A 19,922-nucleotide genomic window follows, 5' to 3' on the forward strand; every position below is an offset into this window, starting at 1 on the left:
GCCTTGACCACCATCCCTAACAAAGCATTCCAGGCACTCGCAACTCTATGTATTTTAAAAAAAACGTGCCTAATGTCTCCCCTAAAATTTCCTCCCTTCACTTTGTTCAGATGCCCCCTGGTGTTTGCCATTCCTGCCCTGGGAAAAGGGCACTGGCTGTCCACCTTAACTATGTCTTTCAGAATTTCTATTAAGTCTCCTTTCATCCTTCTTCAGTCCAAAGGGAAAAGTTCAAGCTCTTCTAACTTTGCCTCAAAAAACTTATTTTCCAATCCAGGCAACATCCTGGTAAATCTCCTTTGTAGCCTCTCAATAGCTTCCACATCCTTCCTATTACTGAGGTGACCAGAACTGACTACAATAAAGTGTGGTCTCACCAGATATTTTTAGAGTTGGAATATGACCTTTTGACTCTTGAAGTCAAGCCTACTTTTAATGAAGCCCAGCATTCTATAAACCTTCTTAACTCTCCTAACAACCTGTATGGAAATCTTGAGAGGTGTATGGATTTGGACCCCATGGTCCTCTGTTCATCCATACTGTGAAGCATCCAAGCATTCTTCATCTAGGCCATTTATATAAATCACAAAAAGAAGGGGTCCCAGAACATGTCTGCAGAACTCCACTGGTCATTGACCTCCAGGCAGGATACTTTCCATCCACTACTACTTTCTGCTTTCTACACACAAGCCAATTTTTTATCCACACAGCCAATTTCCATGGATTCCATGTCTCATGACTTTCTGAATTAGTCTCTTATGGGGGACCTTGTCAAATGCCTTACTAAAATCCATATACACCATATTTACTGCATTCCTTTACAAGTTCTCTAGTTACCTCCTCAAAAACTCAATTAGGCCTATGAGGCATGACCTTCCCTTCACAAAGCCATGGTGACTATCCTTGGGGAGACTGTACTTCTCCAAATACTCATAAATTCTAAGAATCCTCTCCAATAGTTTGCACTGATTTAGGATTCACTGGTCTATAATTCTCAGGATTCTCCTAATTACCTTTTTCAAACAAGGTGACCACACGCCAATCTCCAATCACCTGGTACCTCCCCAAGAAGAACTCAAAGATCATAGCCAATGCCCCAGCTATCCCTCCCTTCCCACAGCAATCTGGGGTATATCACATCCAAGGCTGAAGAAAGCAGAGAGAGTAGTTGTGGATAAAATCTATTCTGACTGGAGATCAGAGACCAGTGAAGTTCAGTAGGGATCTGTTCTGGGACCCCTGCTCTTTGTGATTTTTATAAATGATCTAGATGAAGAAGTGGAAGAATGAGTAAGTAAGTTTACAGATGATACAAAAGTTGAGGAGTTGTGGATAGTGCTGAGGGTTGTCGAAGGTTACAAAAGGATACAGATAGAATGCAGAGTTGGGTGGAAAAAATGACAGAGGGAGTTCAATCCTGATTAAGTATGAGGCTGAATACAGGGTTAATGATCAGATGCTTAACAGTGTGGAACAGTGTTGTCCAAAATCATGCATCTTTCAAGTTTACCGTGCAGGTTGATAGGAGAGTTAAGAAGGGAAGATTGAGTACAAGAGGAGAGAGGTCATGTTGCCACTCTACACATCTCTGGTGAGACCACGGTTAGAGTATTGTGTTCCTTTCTGGTCACCTCATTATAGGAAGGATGTGGAAACTATGGAAAGGGTGCAGAGGAGATTTACCAGGATGTTGCCTGAATTGGAAAATAACTTTTGTGAGGCAAGGGTAGCAGTGCTAGGACTTTTCTCTATGGAGCAAAGAAGGATGAGAGGTGACTTAATAGAGATCTATAAGATTCTGTGAGGCATGGATAAGGTAAGCAGTCAACGCCTTTATCCCAGGGTGGGAATAGCAAATATCAGAGGACATCTATTTGAAGGGTGGAAAATTTACGGGGAAACATCAGGGTTAAATTCTTTTACACAGAGAGTTGCGGGTGCCTGGAATGCCTTGCCTGGAGGCTGAAATATTAGGGGCATTTAAGAGACTGTTAGATAGGCACATGGATGAAAGAAAAATAGAGGGTTAAGAGGTAGAAGGTTATGAGGTTATGTGGGCCTGTACTGTTCTGTTCCATGTTCTAAACATGTACTTGAAAAAAATGTAACCTCTGTCCATAGTTAATGAAGTAAGGGGCATTGACTGAAATAAATACAGCAGGCACCTTCACCCTTCTCTCCAACTTTAATCTGACAGAGTTCCTTCAACAACCTGCCCATTTTGCTTAAATCTAACTCTATGTTTGTTCTGATGAAAAGTCATCAACTCTCTGTAGATTGTAAATGATCCATATTTTCCGGGTTATTTTGATCAGAACCCTTCAAAATACTGATTGCATTTACAATGATCGATTCTCAATGAATACCATGTAAAAATATCTAGTGACGAATTTATAGCTGTGTATTTAAATTCTTGCTTGAATGATGATGATTTGCAGAGTGTTTATTTCTTTTAAAGTATTCGTCACGAGCAAACACTATTGTGAACAACTTTATTTCTGGTCGTGCATACAACCACCTCAGTAGCACAGAACTGGTTGGTCTGGGTTACTTCATTTGTACGTTTACTTCTGATCAGATCAAGAGCATCAACAACAGTGCCTACAGGTAAAAGAAACTTAAATCATCACCATCCCTTTCAACTATTTCCCTCAAAAAGGTCTGAATCATGCCAAGATCACACAGACTTCTGCCAAAGTGTGTAGGGTAACATTGGGGATTCTAATTTTAAAACATACTGTTTGGGGCAAAGTTGAAAAGTTGTGGGATAAAATGCCACTGCATTCAATCATGATGAAATCTAGAGCTCTCCACAGGAGAAACAGAACCGTCTCATCTGCAAACAATGTAAGAAGTGAACAGAGAGCAATCTGTCCTTCACCTTGAGTCTGCTCCATCACATGAAGAGATCTTGACCAATCTACCTCTTTGTTTCCCAAATCAGTTGGTTCCCCTTGAATTCCAAAAATGTGTGATTTAGGTCTTGAAGACATTCAACAAATTGTGCATCCAACACCACCTGGGAATGACAATTCATAAGATTGACATTGCAAAGAGGGAAGAGAATCCTGCCATTCTCACACAGACAGACTGGGGCAGAAGTGCTGTTGGCAAGTTGTCATTGTGTAACTGCAATTGGTTAAACAAATCTAATTAAAGGATTAAGCATCCAAGAATCATGAGATGAAAAAGAACATTAAAATTTATTTTTCTGTATTTTGTGGGGTTTTTAAAATCTGTTTCTCTTTATCATTATTTACCCATCCCAATTTGTGACAATCTCTTTGGTCTTTCTTTGACGTGATTCTATAAATAAAAGCCAATTCTCCAGTAAACATTCCTATTCAGCCTTGACAACATAATTTGACAAGCATAGCTTCACAGCAGAGCAAACACCAACCTTGTGCTCAAATCAACCTCATTCCCAGCATTGTACACATTTATTCTCAAACCCATGGTATCCAGTATCTATGGATACCACGGATAGACCCCGGATAAGTGGATATTCCGGTTGCTTGAGATTGTGTGTTGAATGGATTGGTGAAGTCACGGTGAGGTGCACTAATTTCAAACTTCCATATATTTTACCTATTTATTATTTTTCACAATTTTACTTCTGGTTGCTTGAAATTGGGATAACCAAAGTTTTACTATACTAAATGTTACTTAGAATTTTTCTTGATTTCCCCCTTTTAGCATTGATGAGCTTCTTTAATGTAAAGTTCCATAACTTCACCTGTCCAGCACCTCACCTGAGCAGCAATACTTCATTTTAAGCATCAGCGAGCAAGTCAATGTGAATTGTATTGTTGAGTTTGTTCCAATTTTTATACAAATTTTGGTCATTCAACTATTAATATGCCCCATGTCATTAACACACAGGGAAATAGGATGACAGGGTGGGCTATGCATAGAGGGGTGGTGGGGGAGAGTGCAATTGACCAAGCATATAAGTACTGTCATATTGAGAGAGTGACTGTAAGAGGAGATTGGACCATAGATACATCATAAATTACTATGAGTGGTTAAAGACTTTCCACTGACTTAAATGATACTGGTCAGGATTAAGATGGAAAACTTGCCCAGATAAGTGCAACTCCCACAGTGCTTAGGAACCGCAAAACCATCCAGGTCAAAGCAATCTTGTTTTTATGTGTCCCATCCACCACCTTGAATATTAATTCTCTCCAGTTACGGTGCACAGTGGTTGTAGTGTGCATTCTTGATAAAATAAATGACAAAGGACCATCAACATTCCTTCCCCAACCACCCGGACGGAAGAGCTGGGACGATGCCTTCGCCAATGCAGGTCCGCAACATTCTGACATATTTTGACCAACTGCTGGCTAAGAATACTGAAACAACACAGATGAAATTCTCCACTGAAATTATTGTGGTGATTCAATAAGACAGCTCGCTGCCTTTTTTTTCCTTAAGGAGAGTTTGGAAATGAATAATAAGACCCTCTATACCAAAGACTTCCAAATCCTGTGATAGAATTTAAAAAAAAAATGCAGAGCTACAAATTTCAATGAAAATAATAGTTTACGTCTGCTTCACTATCTTCCCTCCACTGACTTGGGAGAAAGACTGGCCCTCTACTCTCCTCAGTTCATCCATACTCTCGACCAACAGCAGTGGTAAATAAATGGAGAAAGTTCAAAATAACATAAATTTCCTTTGCACGCTCCCTACAGTTGCACACAAATGAACTCGTGTGTCAAAATTATTTATATTCTTAGAACAGTTGAGCTTGTAGTTTGTTTCATTGCTTTTCAAATTTGAATGAAAATCATCTGCATTGAGCATTGCAAAGACGCCCTCTCATGGATTGTTTTGCTTGTATTCCACAGTTCTGCAGCCAAGGATATTGGCAACAAAATGTGTCCCAATTTTGAGACTCTCGTTGCTTTCAAGAAAAAAGCAGTTCAGGTATTTGGGAGTGTAGATAAATGGACTGGAGCCGAGCTACAAGAGATAGGAATCGCAGCAGGTAATAATTATATCAAAGATAATCTGGTTCATAATAAAAACACAAGAATGCTGGAGGAACTCAGCAGGTCCCACAGTGTCCATAAAAGATAAAGATATATAACCAATGTTTGGGGCCTGAGCCCTTCTTTAAGGTATGAAGCCTTTGAAGAAGAACTCAGACCCAAAATGTTAATTATATATCTTTACCTTCCCTGGACAATGTGAGACCTGCTGAGTTCCTGCAGCGTTCTTGTGTTTTTATGACAATCACAGCATTTGCAGTTAATAATAAAGAACTTGGGTGTTTGGCTTTTGAGCTTCATTTCCATTCATTCATCCCTAGGCAGGCAAATATTTATAATAATGATTCCTCACTCAACCCACACATTTCCACATTAATCCTGGTTCTGCCTCATCCAATAACTATGAAAGTGAATTCCACAGCCTTGTGCTTTTGGCCAGGGCTTAATTTAAGAGAACTGATAGGAAAGATTAAGCTTCCAGCATTCCAACATAAAGAAAATTAGCTGGGGAATTATAAGATGGATAGCTTTCCAACATCAAAACCAGAGACTGATCATTTTGGGTGCTGCAGAATGTAGGTAGTGTACTGTCGTTCAAATGAGGGAAATAATTGAATTGTCTGATTAAAAACAACCTTGTACCTCTTCAATTCACAGCTGCATTAAATGCAGAAGAGATAATCTATCTGATGACATCTGCAGTTCCATTCCTGACACAACTAGCCGTTTCCAGGTTCCCACCTAAAGTTTTTTCGGCAAGTATCTTCTGCGTATTTCTTTCTCTGGAAAACAGTATTTTGCAAAGAAATTTAAATGGAAAAGAAACATGTGGAAAGGAATATAGTACCAATCTATCAACAAAGTTGCAAAATATCTGTGACTTTTAATGTGCTTTGAAATGCCTTGCGATTGATTTTTATTTCATGGGACTGACCAGAAGTGAATGCTGATTGGCCAATCATTCATGCAGCGGAGAAACCCGACCATTTCAAGATCTTGGCCTGACTAAAATCTCGGAGTTGAGCTGTAGATCAGCAAGTGAGCACCCTGGGCAACTCAGTGGAACGAGACCACTATATAGCCTGGGGCATTCACCTTCGAGGGAAAAAGTTGCAAGCTGAGTGGTATGGGCATTCACAACTTGTTTTCCTTTGGTGGGGTTTTTTTGGCTCTGGAAACAATGATAGCCAATGCAACTTATTACAATCTAAAATGGCGGGAAAGATTCTAATTGATGCTGCAACCAGTAAAACAGAGAGGGATTAAAAAGATACGTTAGAAATGGATGCTATCATTTAACATGGATGCAATCATTTAAAATGTTGTCTGTGACTGGACTATTCTTTATGTGTTATATGAGAGAATGATTGACTCACCACCTCCCTCCACGCTCACCTGCCATCAATCTCCACCTTTCTCTGATCAATCAAGGTATTGCTATAGCAATAAAGAAAACATGATATCCATAGTGTTACAGGATCAAACCAGCAACCACAAAGAGGCATATCACGCAGGGGTAAAGATGAACAATGACTTTATTAACAAAAATTCACCTTCAAACTTTAATTCAAAATCCCCCCTTTTATAACAATGCCCACTGGTTACTATGCAAATTTCTATAACAGTGTAAAACTAATAAATTCCCCAGCGTAAATATAACATATGTAATTAAAGTCTAAGTTATATTTCCAACCAGTCCACAGAAAAACTTAAGACACAAAACAAACACAAAACACACAAGATTCACAAAACTTTGATCTCAACTGAAGCAAAGATCATAAACAAAATTCATTTTGTTTGGTAAACTGAAGCCAAAAGATCTTTGAGAGAGAGAGTACAAAAATTTGAAGTTGTCTTCTTGTGTTGCTTGCAGAAAGAGGAACAACTGGCTTGGTCCAGATCCTTCTGGCTGCCTTCTGAATGTTCATCCCTTTTTGAAATCTCAACATTCTAAACTGTTCTCCAGACCATGACTCATGCTCTGGGCCTTCTTCCACTCCACAGCACCAAGTCCAGAAATTTTTAGATTATTTTTCTGCATTTGCTCAGTCCGTCTCCCACTCTCTCAGCAGTCCACCTTCACCTTGGCTCTCCAAGGCAAATTGTCACTTTCCAACACAAAACCACACAACACATAGGCCAATACACAACACAGAACTCTGTAACAATAGGGCAACAATTCAGGAATAAGCATTTGATCCTTTCCACTCAGTATTCTTCTTGATGCTCCAACCAGCTCGAAACAATACATCTTGCATAGGAAATCTACTTCACTGGCTCTATTTAAATTATTATAATGACAAAGACACATGGTTTTTCTTTGTTCTATGAACCAGCAGTAAGTGAGTCAGGAGACATAAAACAATACAGCTACTGGAATTTAGAAGAAAAACAAACTTCTGGATGAACTCAGAAGGTCAACCGGCAACTGTGGGGAAGAATAGCATTGTCGATGTTTCAGGTTGAGTCTTAAAATTTCCTGATGCAGGGCCTCAGACCATCTCCACCCCACCCCCTACAGATACTGCTTGATCCATTGAGTTTCTCTAGCAGTTTTTGAAACTTAAAACCTCCCACTAGTTGCAACGTAGGTTAAGTACGTACTTGTGTTTGCATTTTGCTTCAGCAATAATTTGCTTGGGTTTTTATAACAAATGGGGAATATATCAGTGGAAAGTTTTCTTCAGCTTTGTTTCAGCTCCAATTATTAGTCTGATTTTGCTAACAGAAACGTCTCTTCCCTTCTGACGGCAGGCTATGACAAATGCGCAACTGAGAAACTTGGGAATAGAAAACTATGGCGCTGTAACTGAGAAACAGAAAGCAGCATTGTCCATAAGCCAGCTGAATGCCTTGAATGAAAATGTTGGAATTGCACGGATGGTCAGTGGTGCAGGTGAGCATCAGTCACTGTTTTTCAAGAATGTTTTTTTTGCATGTCCAAAGTGCAGAGTTGGTTAACAAACACAGACTGTGAGAACTCCAATCACTGGGCTCGTCTGAACAGTGCAATCATAAAATTAGGGCAGAACCAGAACTCATGGAATCGTATGATATAGAACAGGCCCTTCACCCCAAACTGTGCTTGCTGACCAAGTGGCTATTGTGTGCTTTCTCATTTGCCTGGATTTGCTCTGTATACTTCCAAACCCTTCCCACAAATATACTGGGGTATCTGTCCAAATATCATTTCAATTCTGTAATTGTACCTCCTGCTCATGTCCAGACATGGGTGAAAAAGTTGCCCCTCGAATCTCTCTAAATCTTTGCTTCCGAATTTAAGTGGAAAGTAGCAAGTGCTTCTACCACTGTGATTTACCATGAACCGATGCCTTAGGAACTCTTCCTGACCAATGTCCACTTAGTGAAGAAACCCCAAAGAACTAGAGGCTAGTATCTAGAGCTGGGCAGACTCAACAGGTCAGCCAGCATCCATGAAGAGAAGTGATCAGTCAGTGTTTTATCTCAGAAGGGTCCTGACCCAAAACATTGACCCACCACTTCTCTCCATGGATGTTGCCTGACCCAATGAGTCCTTCAGTTTCTTATTATATGTTAATGATCAATTCACTATTCTTTTCCAATTGCTCTTTTCCACATAAAGGTAAAGGTTCCATTATTGTTACGTAATACTACATTTAGAATGTGACTTGCATGAAATTCTTTGTCTATCGTAAGGAAGACAGAGAGTCGCCACGTGACCCTCACTGAAAAAAGGCCCCAGCAAGGATTGAACTTGTGATATCTGGTTTACAAGAACAGTGCCCTTACCACTGAGCTATTGGAGCAGTATATTTCTGCTTCTATACTCACTAGCAGTCTCTTGTACATATGGTGAAGTACTGGATTCATGCAGCCAAATGTTCAAGTTTGAAAAGGTGGCCTTCAAAGGTCAAAACTTTAGAGACTGAGAACTTAAATAGCACAGAAGAGACCTGAGTAAAATATATCGCAAGCTAACCCTTTGCACATTATATGGATTTGATGGTCATGTAGTGGAGCTGTACCGACCAGCCATTAGCATAGTCATAGGGGCTGTTTCAGTGCTCTAAACCTTTCCATGTTGAGCAAGATGGCACCATTTGCCTGTGTTTGGCCTATTCCTGACTAAGCATTTCAATAGACATTCAAACAGGTGCATAATTAGGAATGTTACATGTATCCCTGCTTCTTCCACTTCCACTCACAGCTCACTCCAAACAGCCACCACCCTCTCCGTGAAGAAAATACCACCCGGATCTCTTTTAAATCTTGTCTCTCTCACTTTAAATCTACGTCCTCCAGTTTTAGGTTCCTCTACCTTGGGGAAAAAGACTAAAACCTTTTTGCCTTATCTGTGCCTTTCATAATTTTATTCTAAGAATTCTCTTCCCCCTCACCTCCTGTGCTCCAAGGAGGAAAGTCGGTCTATCCTGCCTCTCCAGATAATTCAAGGCTACAAACTACAGTCATATTCCTGTGAATCCTTTCCAGCTTCATAATATTCTTCCAATAATAATTTGCATTCATTAAGAAGAATGACTGGAAACTTCCAAGGTATGACTTTTTTTTTAAAAAAGTGATCGTTTGTAAAGCTGCACATGCTCTTGAGGGTTATCGAGACATTTTGTGCAACAAATATCTCAAAATGTTGTGAGTATGTTACTTGCCAACCATCAGAATACAATCCTGGACGTGGATAGCTTTCAGTGATCAGCCTCCAGTGGGTCGATAATGTTTGTGAATGCATCTTGGTTTCATTCACTGTAGCAGATGTGAGGGTGGGCAATCCATTCATCACTTTGAAACCAACATCTTCTCCCACCCACACCTTGATGAACTACATCAAATTCCTCTCTCAGTGAAGGTGGTAAATGTATTCTTGATCATCTTTCATGAACACTAAAACCCTTGGTTGTGGGAAAGAATGAAGAAAAAGGTCTGAGACCTTCAGGAAGTTCATTGCCTATCTGGCAGGAGTTATCTCTATCCTCCTCTGGAGTGGTATGGTTGACTTAGTGGTTAGTGCAAAACTGTTGCTGCGCCAATGATCGGGACCAGGTTTGAATCCCACGCTGTCTGTAAGGAGTTTATATGTTCTCCCCGTGTCTGTGTGGGTTTTCCCCAGTGGCTCCAGATTCCCACCCCCCCCCCACCATTCAAAATGTACTGGGGTTGTAGATCAATTGGGTGTAATTAGGAACATGGGCTCCTGGGTTGAAATGGCCTGTAACTACTGTATGTTTAAATGTAAAAAAAACAGGCACCACTTCAAAGACACATCAAAACACTAGAGTGATTCCACTGGCAAAGTACGTGAACCAACATGAATTTCATCTCTCAGAATAATTTGTTCTGTTTGGCTGCAGCAAGCAAGAATTTTAGCACATTTGTACATTGTACTTTTGTATATGGCCATGGATGCACATTCACCAGGCCCTCGTATGCCAGGCCGCTATTCCTCAACATCAGTTCGACATTTAATATGATCATTCCCCAGAAGCTCTCCTCGCTGGGGCTCAACATCCCTCTCTGAAATTGGATTCTAGACTTCCAGTCAATCTGGGTCAATAGCAAAAGTCGAGCACCATCACCATCAAGGGACCTGGGAGTCCTCGTGCAAGATACTAAGCACCATCACACTGAGCCCTGGCACTCTTCAGGGCTGTGCGCTCACCCCAATTCTGTTCACGCTATCGATTCACAACCGTATCACCAGATCCAGCTCCTACAGTGAAGTTTGCATATGGCAGTGGTGAGTCAGACCACAGAGAAGAGGTGGGAAAATTTTGTGAAATGGCACAAGAGGAACAACCTGAGTCTGAAAATGGAAAAGACGAAGGAGATAATTGTGGACTTTAGGAGGATCTGGAATAATCACCCACTTACAAAGGAAGAATATTATCAGACCATTCTCCTTTGTTAATAACAGTTACAATGTCTGATAAAGAAGAATCAATTTATAGATGGAGGTTTAACTGAATGCTATTAAAAAGAGCAGACTTTTACAATTTTTGTCAGAAGGCAAATTCAAATTTTTTTTCAAGACTTTCTAATTCGGTTAATAATAAATTTATTTTATAGGATGTGATGAAAGCATAGTTAAGAAGACAAATTATAAGCTATAATTCTAAAATTAAGAAGGATTATATGAAAGAGGTAGAACAACTGGAGGAAGAGATTATATATTTAGAAAAGGACTTAAGAAGGCAAACTTCTGAAGAGAAACAGATGACATATTAATAAGAAACTTGAATATAATACATTACAAACATAGAACAGAGAAAGTAATAATGAGAGCTAAACAGAGATGCTATGAACTAAGTGAGAGGGCTCATAATATCTTCTGTCAATTAAGACAGATTTGAATGTGACCACTTACAAACCTCAAGAAATTAATGAAGCTTTTAAGCAATTTTATTCTAAGTTGTATCAATTGGAGTTACAAAGAGATGAAGATGAAAATAAGATAGAAGATTTTTTTGTCACAAATAAGGTTACCAAAATTAAATTTGGAAGAGCAAGTGGAGCCGGATCCCTCCTTCACCCCAATAGACGTGGGGGGGTGGGGGGGGGGTGGCATTGAGCTCATTACAAAGCAGATGATGGGAAAAGATGGTTTCCTATCTGTAGCGCGTCAAATGACTCAAAGACTTGTTGACTCAAACCAAGGCTTTTATTAACAAAAGACTGGAGCGTAGTACATCGAGGTTGACCAGTCCAGACTGACCTGGGTCTGGTAAGGAGCAGCCCTTTATGACCTGCCAGTAGGCGTGGCTACGGCTCTCAACCAATCACTAACATTATATGTAAATATATACAAATATATACTGTGGTAATAGGATCCCATACTATCACACCATCTGAGATTTTTTTAAAGAATTATAGATTTGTTGATTTCTCCTTTTATGGAGGTATTAAGCTAGGCATCAGAGATACACACTCTCCCAGAATCTTTTTGTACAGTGATAATAACGGTAATACCAAAAAAAGGACTCTTTAAAACCATCATCATATAAACCTATTTCATTGTTAAATGCAGATTATGATTACAAAAATGTTAGCAAATAGATTGGCGAATTTTTTTACCAAAGCTGATAAATATGGATCAGACAGGATTTATAAAAAAAGAGACCGTCTGTGGATAATGTGACTAGACCACTTAGTATAATACATTTGACACAAAAGAGGGGACATTTAAATGTGGCAGTGTCTTTAGATGCAGAAAAGGTGTTTGATAGTTTAAGGTTTTGGAAAGATTTGGATTGGGAAAAATATTTGCAAATTGGGTCAGAGTTTTATATGATGTAACAAATGGAAATGTTTTTTTTACACAATTTCAGCTAACTAGATCTAGGAGACAAGAATGTCCCTTATTGCCAGCTTTATTATTGGGCATAGTTAACTGTGTTAAAATGAATATATTACCAAGAGTACAGTATCTTTTTCAAACATAGCCAATACCATTACCACAAGAGTTTTTCAAGAATTAAATGAATATATAAGACAGTTTCTCTGGAAGGGTAAGATGTTGAGGGTTTCTTTAGATAAATTAACATGGAAATTTGAATTAGGAAACCTACAGCTTCCAGATTTTAAAAATTATTACAAAGCAGCTCAAATGAATTTCTTGTCTCATTTTTTATGAAGAGGGAGTGCATTCAGGATGGATTAAAATAGAAATTGATAAATTAAGAGAGAAAACAACAGAAGACTTTATTCATAAATGGGATTTGAAATTAATATTGGGTGAGAGGGAAACCCTTTTGCTGAAACATTGAAATTGGAATGAGGCGGGTTGTGCTATCTAAAATGCCTCTGACTCAAAATTGACTTAGTCCATTTACAATGGATAATAAATTTTAAAATATTTGGTCTCTTAAAGGAATTAGACATATAAGCCGCTTTCAGGTGGGATAGCTGGGAACGCAGCTCCAGAGTTGGCTGCGGGTGTGTCTGAAGCGACAGTCAGGTGGCAGCGCTGAAGGCGCTGTTCTGGCACCTGAAAGGTTTGCAGCAGGGAGAGGCACCTTGAAGCGAATGCCAGTTCCTGTCGATTGTGGTCTTAGCCCCGCCCACTGTCCGGGCTGTGGCGGCCAGTGTGGACTTCAGGGCAGGGGTGGCCAGCTCGGGAATTTGGGCAAGGGTGGCCAGTGCCTCCCCTGACATCCTGTGCTGGCCACCCCAGCTCCAAAGTCCCACACCGGTCGCCCCACCCCCAACATCCCACGTCACCTGCCCCAGCCCCGACGTCCCGCGCTGGCCACCCCAGCCCCAACAAACCAGGGATCAGGGTCAGAGGGAGGGGGGCTTGTCAGGCACGGGGAGTTGGGTCGCCGGCTGATTGACATCAGCCCATTCCTTAGCAGCTGCTTTTAGGCTACTGATTTCAGGTGCCTTGGGGATTGCTCGGATGTGGAGATTATACCTCCCTGAGAAGGGTTGGGTGAGTACTCCTCAGGGCTGGGTTTTGCACTTTCAGGTGGCCTCTCAACAGCTGCATTCAGGTAGAATGTGTGGCTTTACATCGGGGTATTCTGGTCGATTGTTATGAAGGAGGAAAATTTAATGTCGTTTGAAAAATTTTTAAAATAAACATGTGGTATAAAGCAATACACTCTTTTGTTATTATCAATGAAGGGCATATTTAAGAGATAAATTGGGTCCAGCAATGTCATTACCGAAATGTTGTGACGTGGAGATGCTGATTCATAAGCCATGTACATTTTATTTCAAAAGTCAACTCCTAAGCATGGGATCCATAGGTCCAGACAGAGATGGAGGCGTATTGGTCAGAGTTATGTCAAGATAGTACAATAAATGTTAGATATAGATTAGTTCAATATAATTGTCAACATCAATTATATCTTACACCACAGAAATTAAATAGATTGAAGTCAGATCTATCGGATCAATGTTTTAGATATGACCAGGAGATAAATACCTTTTTGCATTCTACTTGGTTCTGTCCTAAAAGTGAAACTTTTATGGATAAACTTAGGAACTTTTTTAGAACAGATTACAGGAAGTAAATTCCCACAAGATTCATTGTTATTTTTATTAGGTAATATTGTAGGGATAAGACCGAAATTGAAATTAATAAAATAATTTGTAAAGATTGCATTAGCAGTAGCAAGAAAATATATAGTAACATGGAAATTAGACTTTCATTCAGGTATGGAGTGATGGAACACAGAAATGCATCCTTCTGTTCCCCTTGAAAAGATTACTTATAATTTAAGAAAAAAATATGTATTTTTGATAATTTGGTGCCTGTATTTACAAATTGTGGGAATTAATGTATAGATGTTTTCCCTAAACTTCAAAAACCTTGTTAACCTCCTTGGAAAGAACTAAAACAAATCTAAATGGTTAGAATTGTGTGGTAGGTAGTGTTTTCTTGGCAATCAGGTTTCTTTACTTTCTCTCGTTTTTTTTCTATCATCATTTCTTTCTATATTGGATTTTTTTTGTTGAGGATGGAGTTTGGGGTTTTATACCATCATGTATAATGGAACTGATAATTGATGTCTGTATTTTGTATTTTGCTATTGTTACATGTATGGATAAAATTTATAAATAAAATAATAAAAAAAACACCCTCCACTACACACCAAAAATTCTGTAGTGGAGAGAGTGTGGAGAATGAGTTCCTTGGAATCCATTTAACTAGTGATCTATTGTGGATACATAACTTCTCCTTGCTTGTCAGGAAGATGAATGTACTTCCTGAGAAGACTGAAGCAGGCAAGGCTATCGTCCACCGTCATGTCAACGTTCTACAGGAGCTCTATTGAGAGCGCCCTAGCTGGCTGCAACATAGTGTGGTACGGTTTCTGCAGAGAAATGGATCAAAAGTCAATCCACAGGACCACAAGCGTGGCAGAGGGGAAAATTGGGATCTCCTTTCCCCACTCCTTCCCCATCAGGAAAAAAAAGATACAAGCTAGCACCGCCAGTCTGAGGAACAATTTCTTCTTAAGGGCAGTGAGAATGCTGAACAACCAAAGGAACTCTCACACTAACTATCCGAGACTCTCATATTTACAAAGCAATATTTATATATGTATTGCCTGTATGTGTGTTATGCCTGGTTGTGTGTCTGCGTGTTTTCTACCGAGGATTGGAGAGCACTTCATTGAGATGCACTTGTACAATCAGATGATAATAAACTTCATTTGATTTGGCATTCTTAAAAGAAGGAAATAATATTAACAAAAATTTCAGAGATCTCCAAAATTCACAAACTTGGCCTTTCTTTTTGTGTGGAATGTGGCTTGTTGCCATGCCTCCAAAAAAAAAGCAGTAGTAAGCTTTGCTTTGTCCTGTTTGTTCCTGAAAATAAGCATGCCCAGTGTTAGGATTTCAATCATTGAAATTACACTTCTGCTCCTACATATTTTATGGCCTGACTGCAACTGAAAGAAAAATAATTGGCACAGACTGCCAACGTCACACATTAGCTGCACATATCAGAAGTGAACTCAATTCATGTGTAAGGCACGTTTAAGGTTTGAAGTAGGATAATATGCAAGTATTTTGATATAACAAAACTGTTTACATTTTGAAAATAGTGCATTGTTATTTTTTTAATTCAAAAATGCTTTATTCATCAAGCAGTGTGTGTGTGTGTGTGTGTATATATTATATATATATATATATATATATATTATATATATATATATATATATATATATATATATATATATATAATTGGTACATATCTTTCTCTACATTCATTGGGCCATCATTTCTCTGTCAAAGCCACTTATATTTCCTCCTAAACAATGCACTCATGAAGGTTTTGAGAGACTGTTCCATTGGGTTTTCCCCTTTGGTGTTCAATGGCTGCAGTCCCTCATCTTTAGACCTTCCCCACAGCCCTTTTGGGGATTCACACAAAGCTTCAGAGCATTCCCCAGTTCATATTCCTACACTTGGGCACTGTTAAAATGTAAACTGTTCAATATTCAGGCACAAATTGAAGCTCATTTTCATATGATATGCACCATATCACTAAGCTGGAAAAAGTGCAGAAAAGATTCCCAGGAAATATTACCAGAAGTAGTGGGCTTGAATTACAAGGGGACGCAGGATAGACTGACTTTATTGTCTGGAATTTCTGGAGGCTAAAGAGGGGAGTTTGATGGAAATTTTGAAAAATCACCAGGAGCATAGATCTTTTTCTCAAGGTAGGGACATCTAAAACAAGGGGGCATAGATTTAAAATGAGTGATTTCAAAGGGACTGATGGGTATCATCTTCACACAGTTGGTATATGGAGAAATCTGGAGAGGAAGGGACTATGGACTATTTAAAAGACATTAAGACATACCTTGATTGGAAATATTTAGAGGGATATGGGTCAAATGCTGGCAAATGGGATTTGATTTATCAGCAACAATTTCTGGGGCCTAATGCAATGGTTCTCAACCTTTTTCTTTCCACTCACATCCCACTTTAAGTAATCTCGATGCCATTGTTTCTCTGTGATTAGTAAGGGATTGCTTAAGGTGGGATGTGAGTGGGAAGGTTGAGAATCACTGCCCTAGACCCAAATATTACTGAAATATTTTGCTTGAGGAAAAATTGTCCTTGGCCCATTTCCTTTGGAGTTATGAAACCGTGCACATAACGAGTCAATTAGGTGCAGGATTGCTTAAGGTGGGATGTGAGTGGGAAGGTTGAGAATAATTGCCCTAGATCCAAATGTTACTGAAATATTTTGCTTGAGTAAAAATTGTCATTGGCCCATTTCCTTTGGAGTTATGAAACCGTGCACATAACGAGTCAATTAGGTACGATTAACCAGTGGTTTTTAAACTTTTCTTTCCACCCACATTCCACCTTAAGCAACCCCTTACTAATCACAGAGTATCTATGGCATAGGGAATACTTAAAGTGATATGTGAGTGGAAAGGAAAAGGTTAAGAACCACTGTCTTAGGGGCTTTTTCCTTACAGTAGAACTCCATGACCCAATGACATTTCCCATTCTGGCTCTCCTCCTCATTTTACAGTAGAGGTTAATGAATGATTGTGGAATTATAAATAGTTGCTTCGGAATTTATTCCCAGTTGTCAGTGCTATACATGTCATATGATAGCAGCCTTGTTTTGCACTGTGTCCAAAATGTATTTTCATTTAACTTATCAGAACTGAATTTTGGAACCGCACATTGCATGTTGTCACTGACAGGCAGATTGTTCATTGCTACTGACCAGAGGTAAATTTCCATGCAAAAATCATTTATAATTGGAGTTATTGTTACTTGGTCTTCTGCCAAAGTATCTGCAAAGTGATGTGGCTCCACATTTCCATTTTAATTTCACATTTTTATGTTTTTATGTGCTGTTGGTAGTGTGAGTTGAATTAAAAGCTACTTTTGCTGTGCAGATCTCGTTAACCTTCTCCACAACTCGCAGTGAATTCACTTCTGACAAGTGTTAATACCACAAATTCTCCAAATTGCAAACATAAATTAGACTCTCACATAGCAAAATGCATCCATAAGATTAAACTGTCCGTCATAATGATTTTGCTTCTAAAAATCCATTTACTTTTTCTTGTCTATATTCCCATTAATATCCCAGTTAGCTGAATAGAAACAGATTGTAAAGTCATACAGTCAGTCACCTTATCACAAAATGGAAATGGATTAGTCAGTTTATTCCACAAATATTAAGTATTAAAATGTTATTATTTCATGACCAAGGTGAGGCATTTCCTTCATACTTATTGATCTTTTTGTTTCTGATTAGGTTCTATTCACTGGAGTCCTGTGATCACATTGACCCTTCTTGTTCTCAGCTTGACAATGGCACTCCATTGAAATGTGTTGAAGAATTTGAAAAACCTCAGCTACTGAACAATGCATAAGGAAAAACAAGAAGTGCCCATCGAAATTTAGGGACAGGGTTATAAACCACTATAAATTCCTATCCATTTGTGTTTCAGAGATGCTAATCACCTCCGAAAATTGTTTCAGATAAAGAGATCAAATTTCTGCACAAATCCACTTAAAATGAAAAGAAACTGGACAATACAACCAGACAGTAACATGGAGTTAGTTTTAAATGGCTCAACTAAGACTTTGTTGGAAGCGAGTTTGGTTAAACAAAAAAGAGTGAAAACTATTGAAAAGAAATGGGGCACTTGGGTTAATATATTTTAACCTGGGATATCTAATTTTGTTTGTTTGCAAGAACAGCAATTTGTGTTGCCATCAGCAGTAACTCCCTAGTAAATTTATAATTGATTATGCATGCTATCTGTTATTTTGGTGCACATCAACTCAATTGAAATAGCTGGTGTAAAGCTCTATTAAAATACTAGATGAAGGATTAGTTATAGAGAAACACTTAGTGTTTATCATCCCTGGAAAATTCAAGCACCATTATGTCAACAAATAATGAAAAATATTAAATGGCCTGTTGATTGGTTATCACCCATTGTGGGCTTCCAACCATGTCCCAGAAATGTTTTGCTGAAGGATTTTAAATATATGTTAATTGTAATGCACAATGAACAAAATGATAAAAACACTCTGCTAGTATAATCTTTCTTTAAAATAAAGTAGTTCATTCAACGTAAGTAAAAGACATAATTTGCAAGTGGTGAATTCTAAACGTATGTGTGTATTATTGTTTTCTGGGATTTACTACAGAATCTATTTTATGTCTGAACAGACAATAAGTTATCTCTTACATTTTAAATGATATCAATGAAACATCAAATTCATTCAGTTTTTACTGCATACAAATAACCAAAGGCCTGATATCTGCACAATGTTGGATGTGCCTGTGTATGCCTTCAGTCTCAGGAAGTAATCACTTACCTTATCCATTTGAATGATGCCATTTTTGGTCTTTCTGACTGATAAATGCTTTTGGAGAAAGTTCATTTTAAAAGATGGGAAAATATTGAATTGGGTTTTTCTTAGACATAGCTTTTCTGATATTAAGAGAGTATGGAGATTCATCAAGAATGGTATAGGCTGCGTTTGACAATAATTGTGACAAGAAGGTAATTGTGGTTGAACCATAAATATTGAAATATAGAATTTGGCTTGAATAAGCTGATCTACTGAAGTGCTAGCCTTTCACCTAAATAGAATGGCCATACTTGCGTATGTTGATAAATGTTGAATAATGCAAGATAAACAATATAAACTATAAAGAGAAAAACTGCCGTCAGTTCAAACAAATCTTAAAAATAGTAAGTTTGTTGAAAAATAATTGGGAGAGATATTGCATAAAAGCGGTCCAATTATTAATTTGCAGGGTCATGCTCAATGCTTAATGTTTTTAGTTAAAGTGATCGGAAGTGCATATTTTTTTCAAAAATAATAACTATTTGGGCATGAATCTATTTTTTCTCTGTGGCCCTTATTGCTGGTATTATGCAGTTTGCTTGCTACATCATTATAGAAGTGACTGTTGATGGATTATTTCCTCTTGATCTTATCATTTTTGCCATTTGTTCATTAAATGCAGGTTTTCTAATTATCGTCTAACTGATTGTTTTTTTTAATGTATTCTCAGAGATCTGAGATGTGTGCTTATATATAGCCCCTCTTCCACTGGCACCTTGACCCAGGAATTAACTGGAACAGTGTCCAGTGGAAATAGAAAACTGTCAGCATGCCGGTGTCAAATGATGTAATTTCACGCTAAGGGTTAACCACCTCGACCCCTATTCATATCCCCGGTGTCAGCCGATTAAACCAGCGGAAAAGAGACAGCAGAAAGTCACCTGTTTCCACTTGAAGGTAGAACACTCCGATCCCTGGCGATGAGCTATGTCCCAGTTAAGGGTGATCCAGTGGAAACAGCACTAAGGGCTTCCTATCCCTGGACATGGCACAGCCAATTAAGTGGGATGCTGGTGGAAAAGGGGATAATGTTTGGGCATAATAAAACAAAGAACAGACATAAATGCAATGGTG

At 38.7% G+C, this 19,922-nt stretch overlaps 1 protein-coding gene across 4 annotated transcripts in view; it reads left to right on the top strand.

The window, feature by feature from the left end:
- LOC138741051 (otoancorin-like) overlaps window positions 1-19,479 on the top strand; it is a 120,750-nt gene extending 101,271 nt beyond the window's left edge. For all 4 annotated transcript variants that reach the window (XM_069894527.1, XM_069894529.1, XM_069894530.1 and 1 more), the window contains 5 exons: window positions 2,459-2,607; window positions 4,854-4,993; window positions 5,655-5,752; window positions 7,752-7,893; window positions 17,737-19,479. In XM_069894527.1, coding sequence (XP_069750628.1) covers window positions 2,459-2,607; window positions 4,854-4,993; window positions 5,655-5,752; window positions 7,752-7,893; window positions 17,737-17,807 — 600 coding nt within the window. In that variant the 3' untranslated portion in view covers window positions 17,808-19,479. The remainder of the gene's footprint in view (window positions 1-2,458; window positions 2,608-4,853; window positions 4,994-5,654; window positions 5,753-7,751; window positions 7,894-17,736) is intronic.
- Window positions 19,480-19,922: the final 443 nt, after the last annotated feature.

Source organism: Narcine bancroftii, chromosome 8 (assembly GCF_036971445.1).
Source record: "Narcine bancroftii isolate sNarBan1 chromosome 8, sNarBan1.hap1, whole genome shotgun sequence".
Lineage (NCBI taxonomy): Eukaryota > Metazoa > Chordata > Chondrichthyes > Torpediniformes > Narcinidae > Narcine > Narcine bancroftii.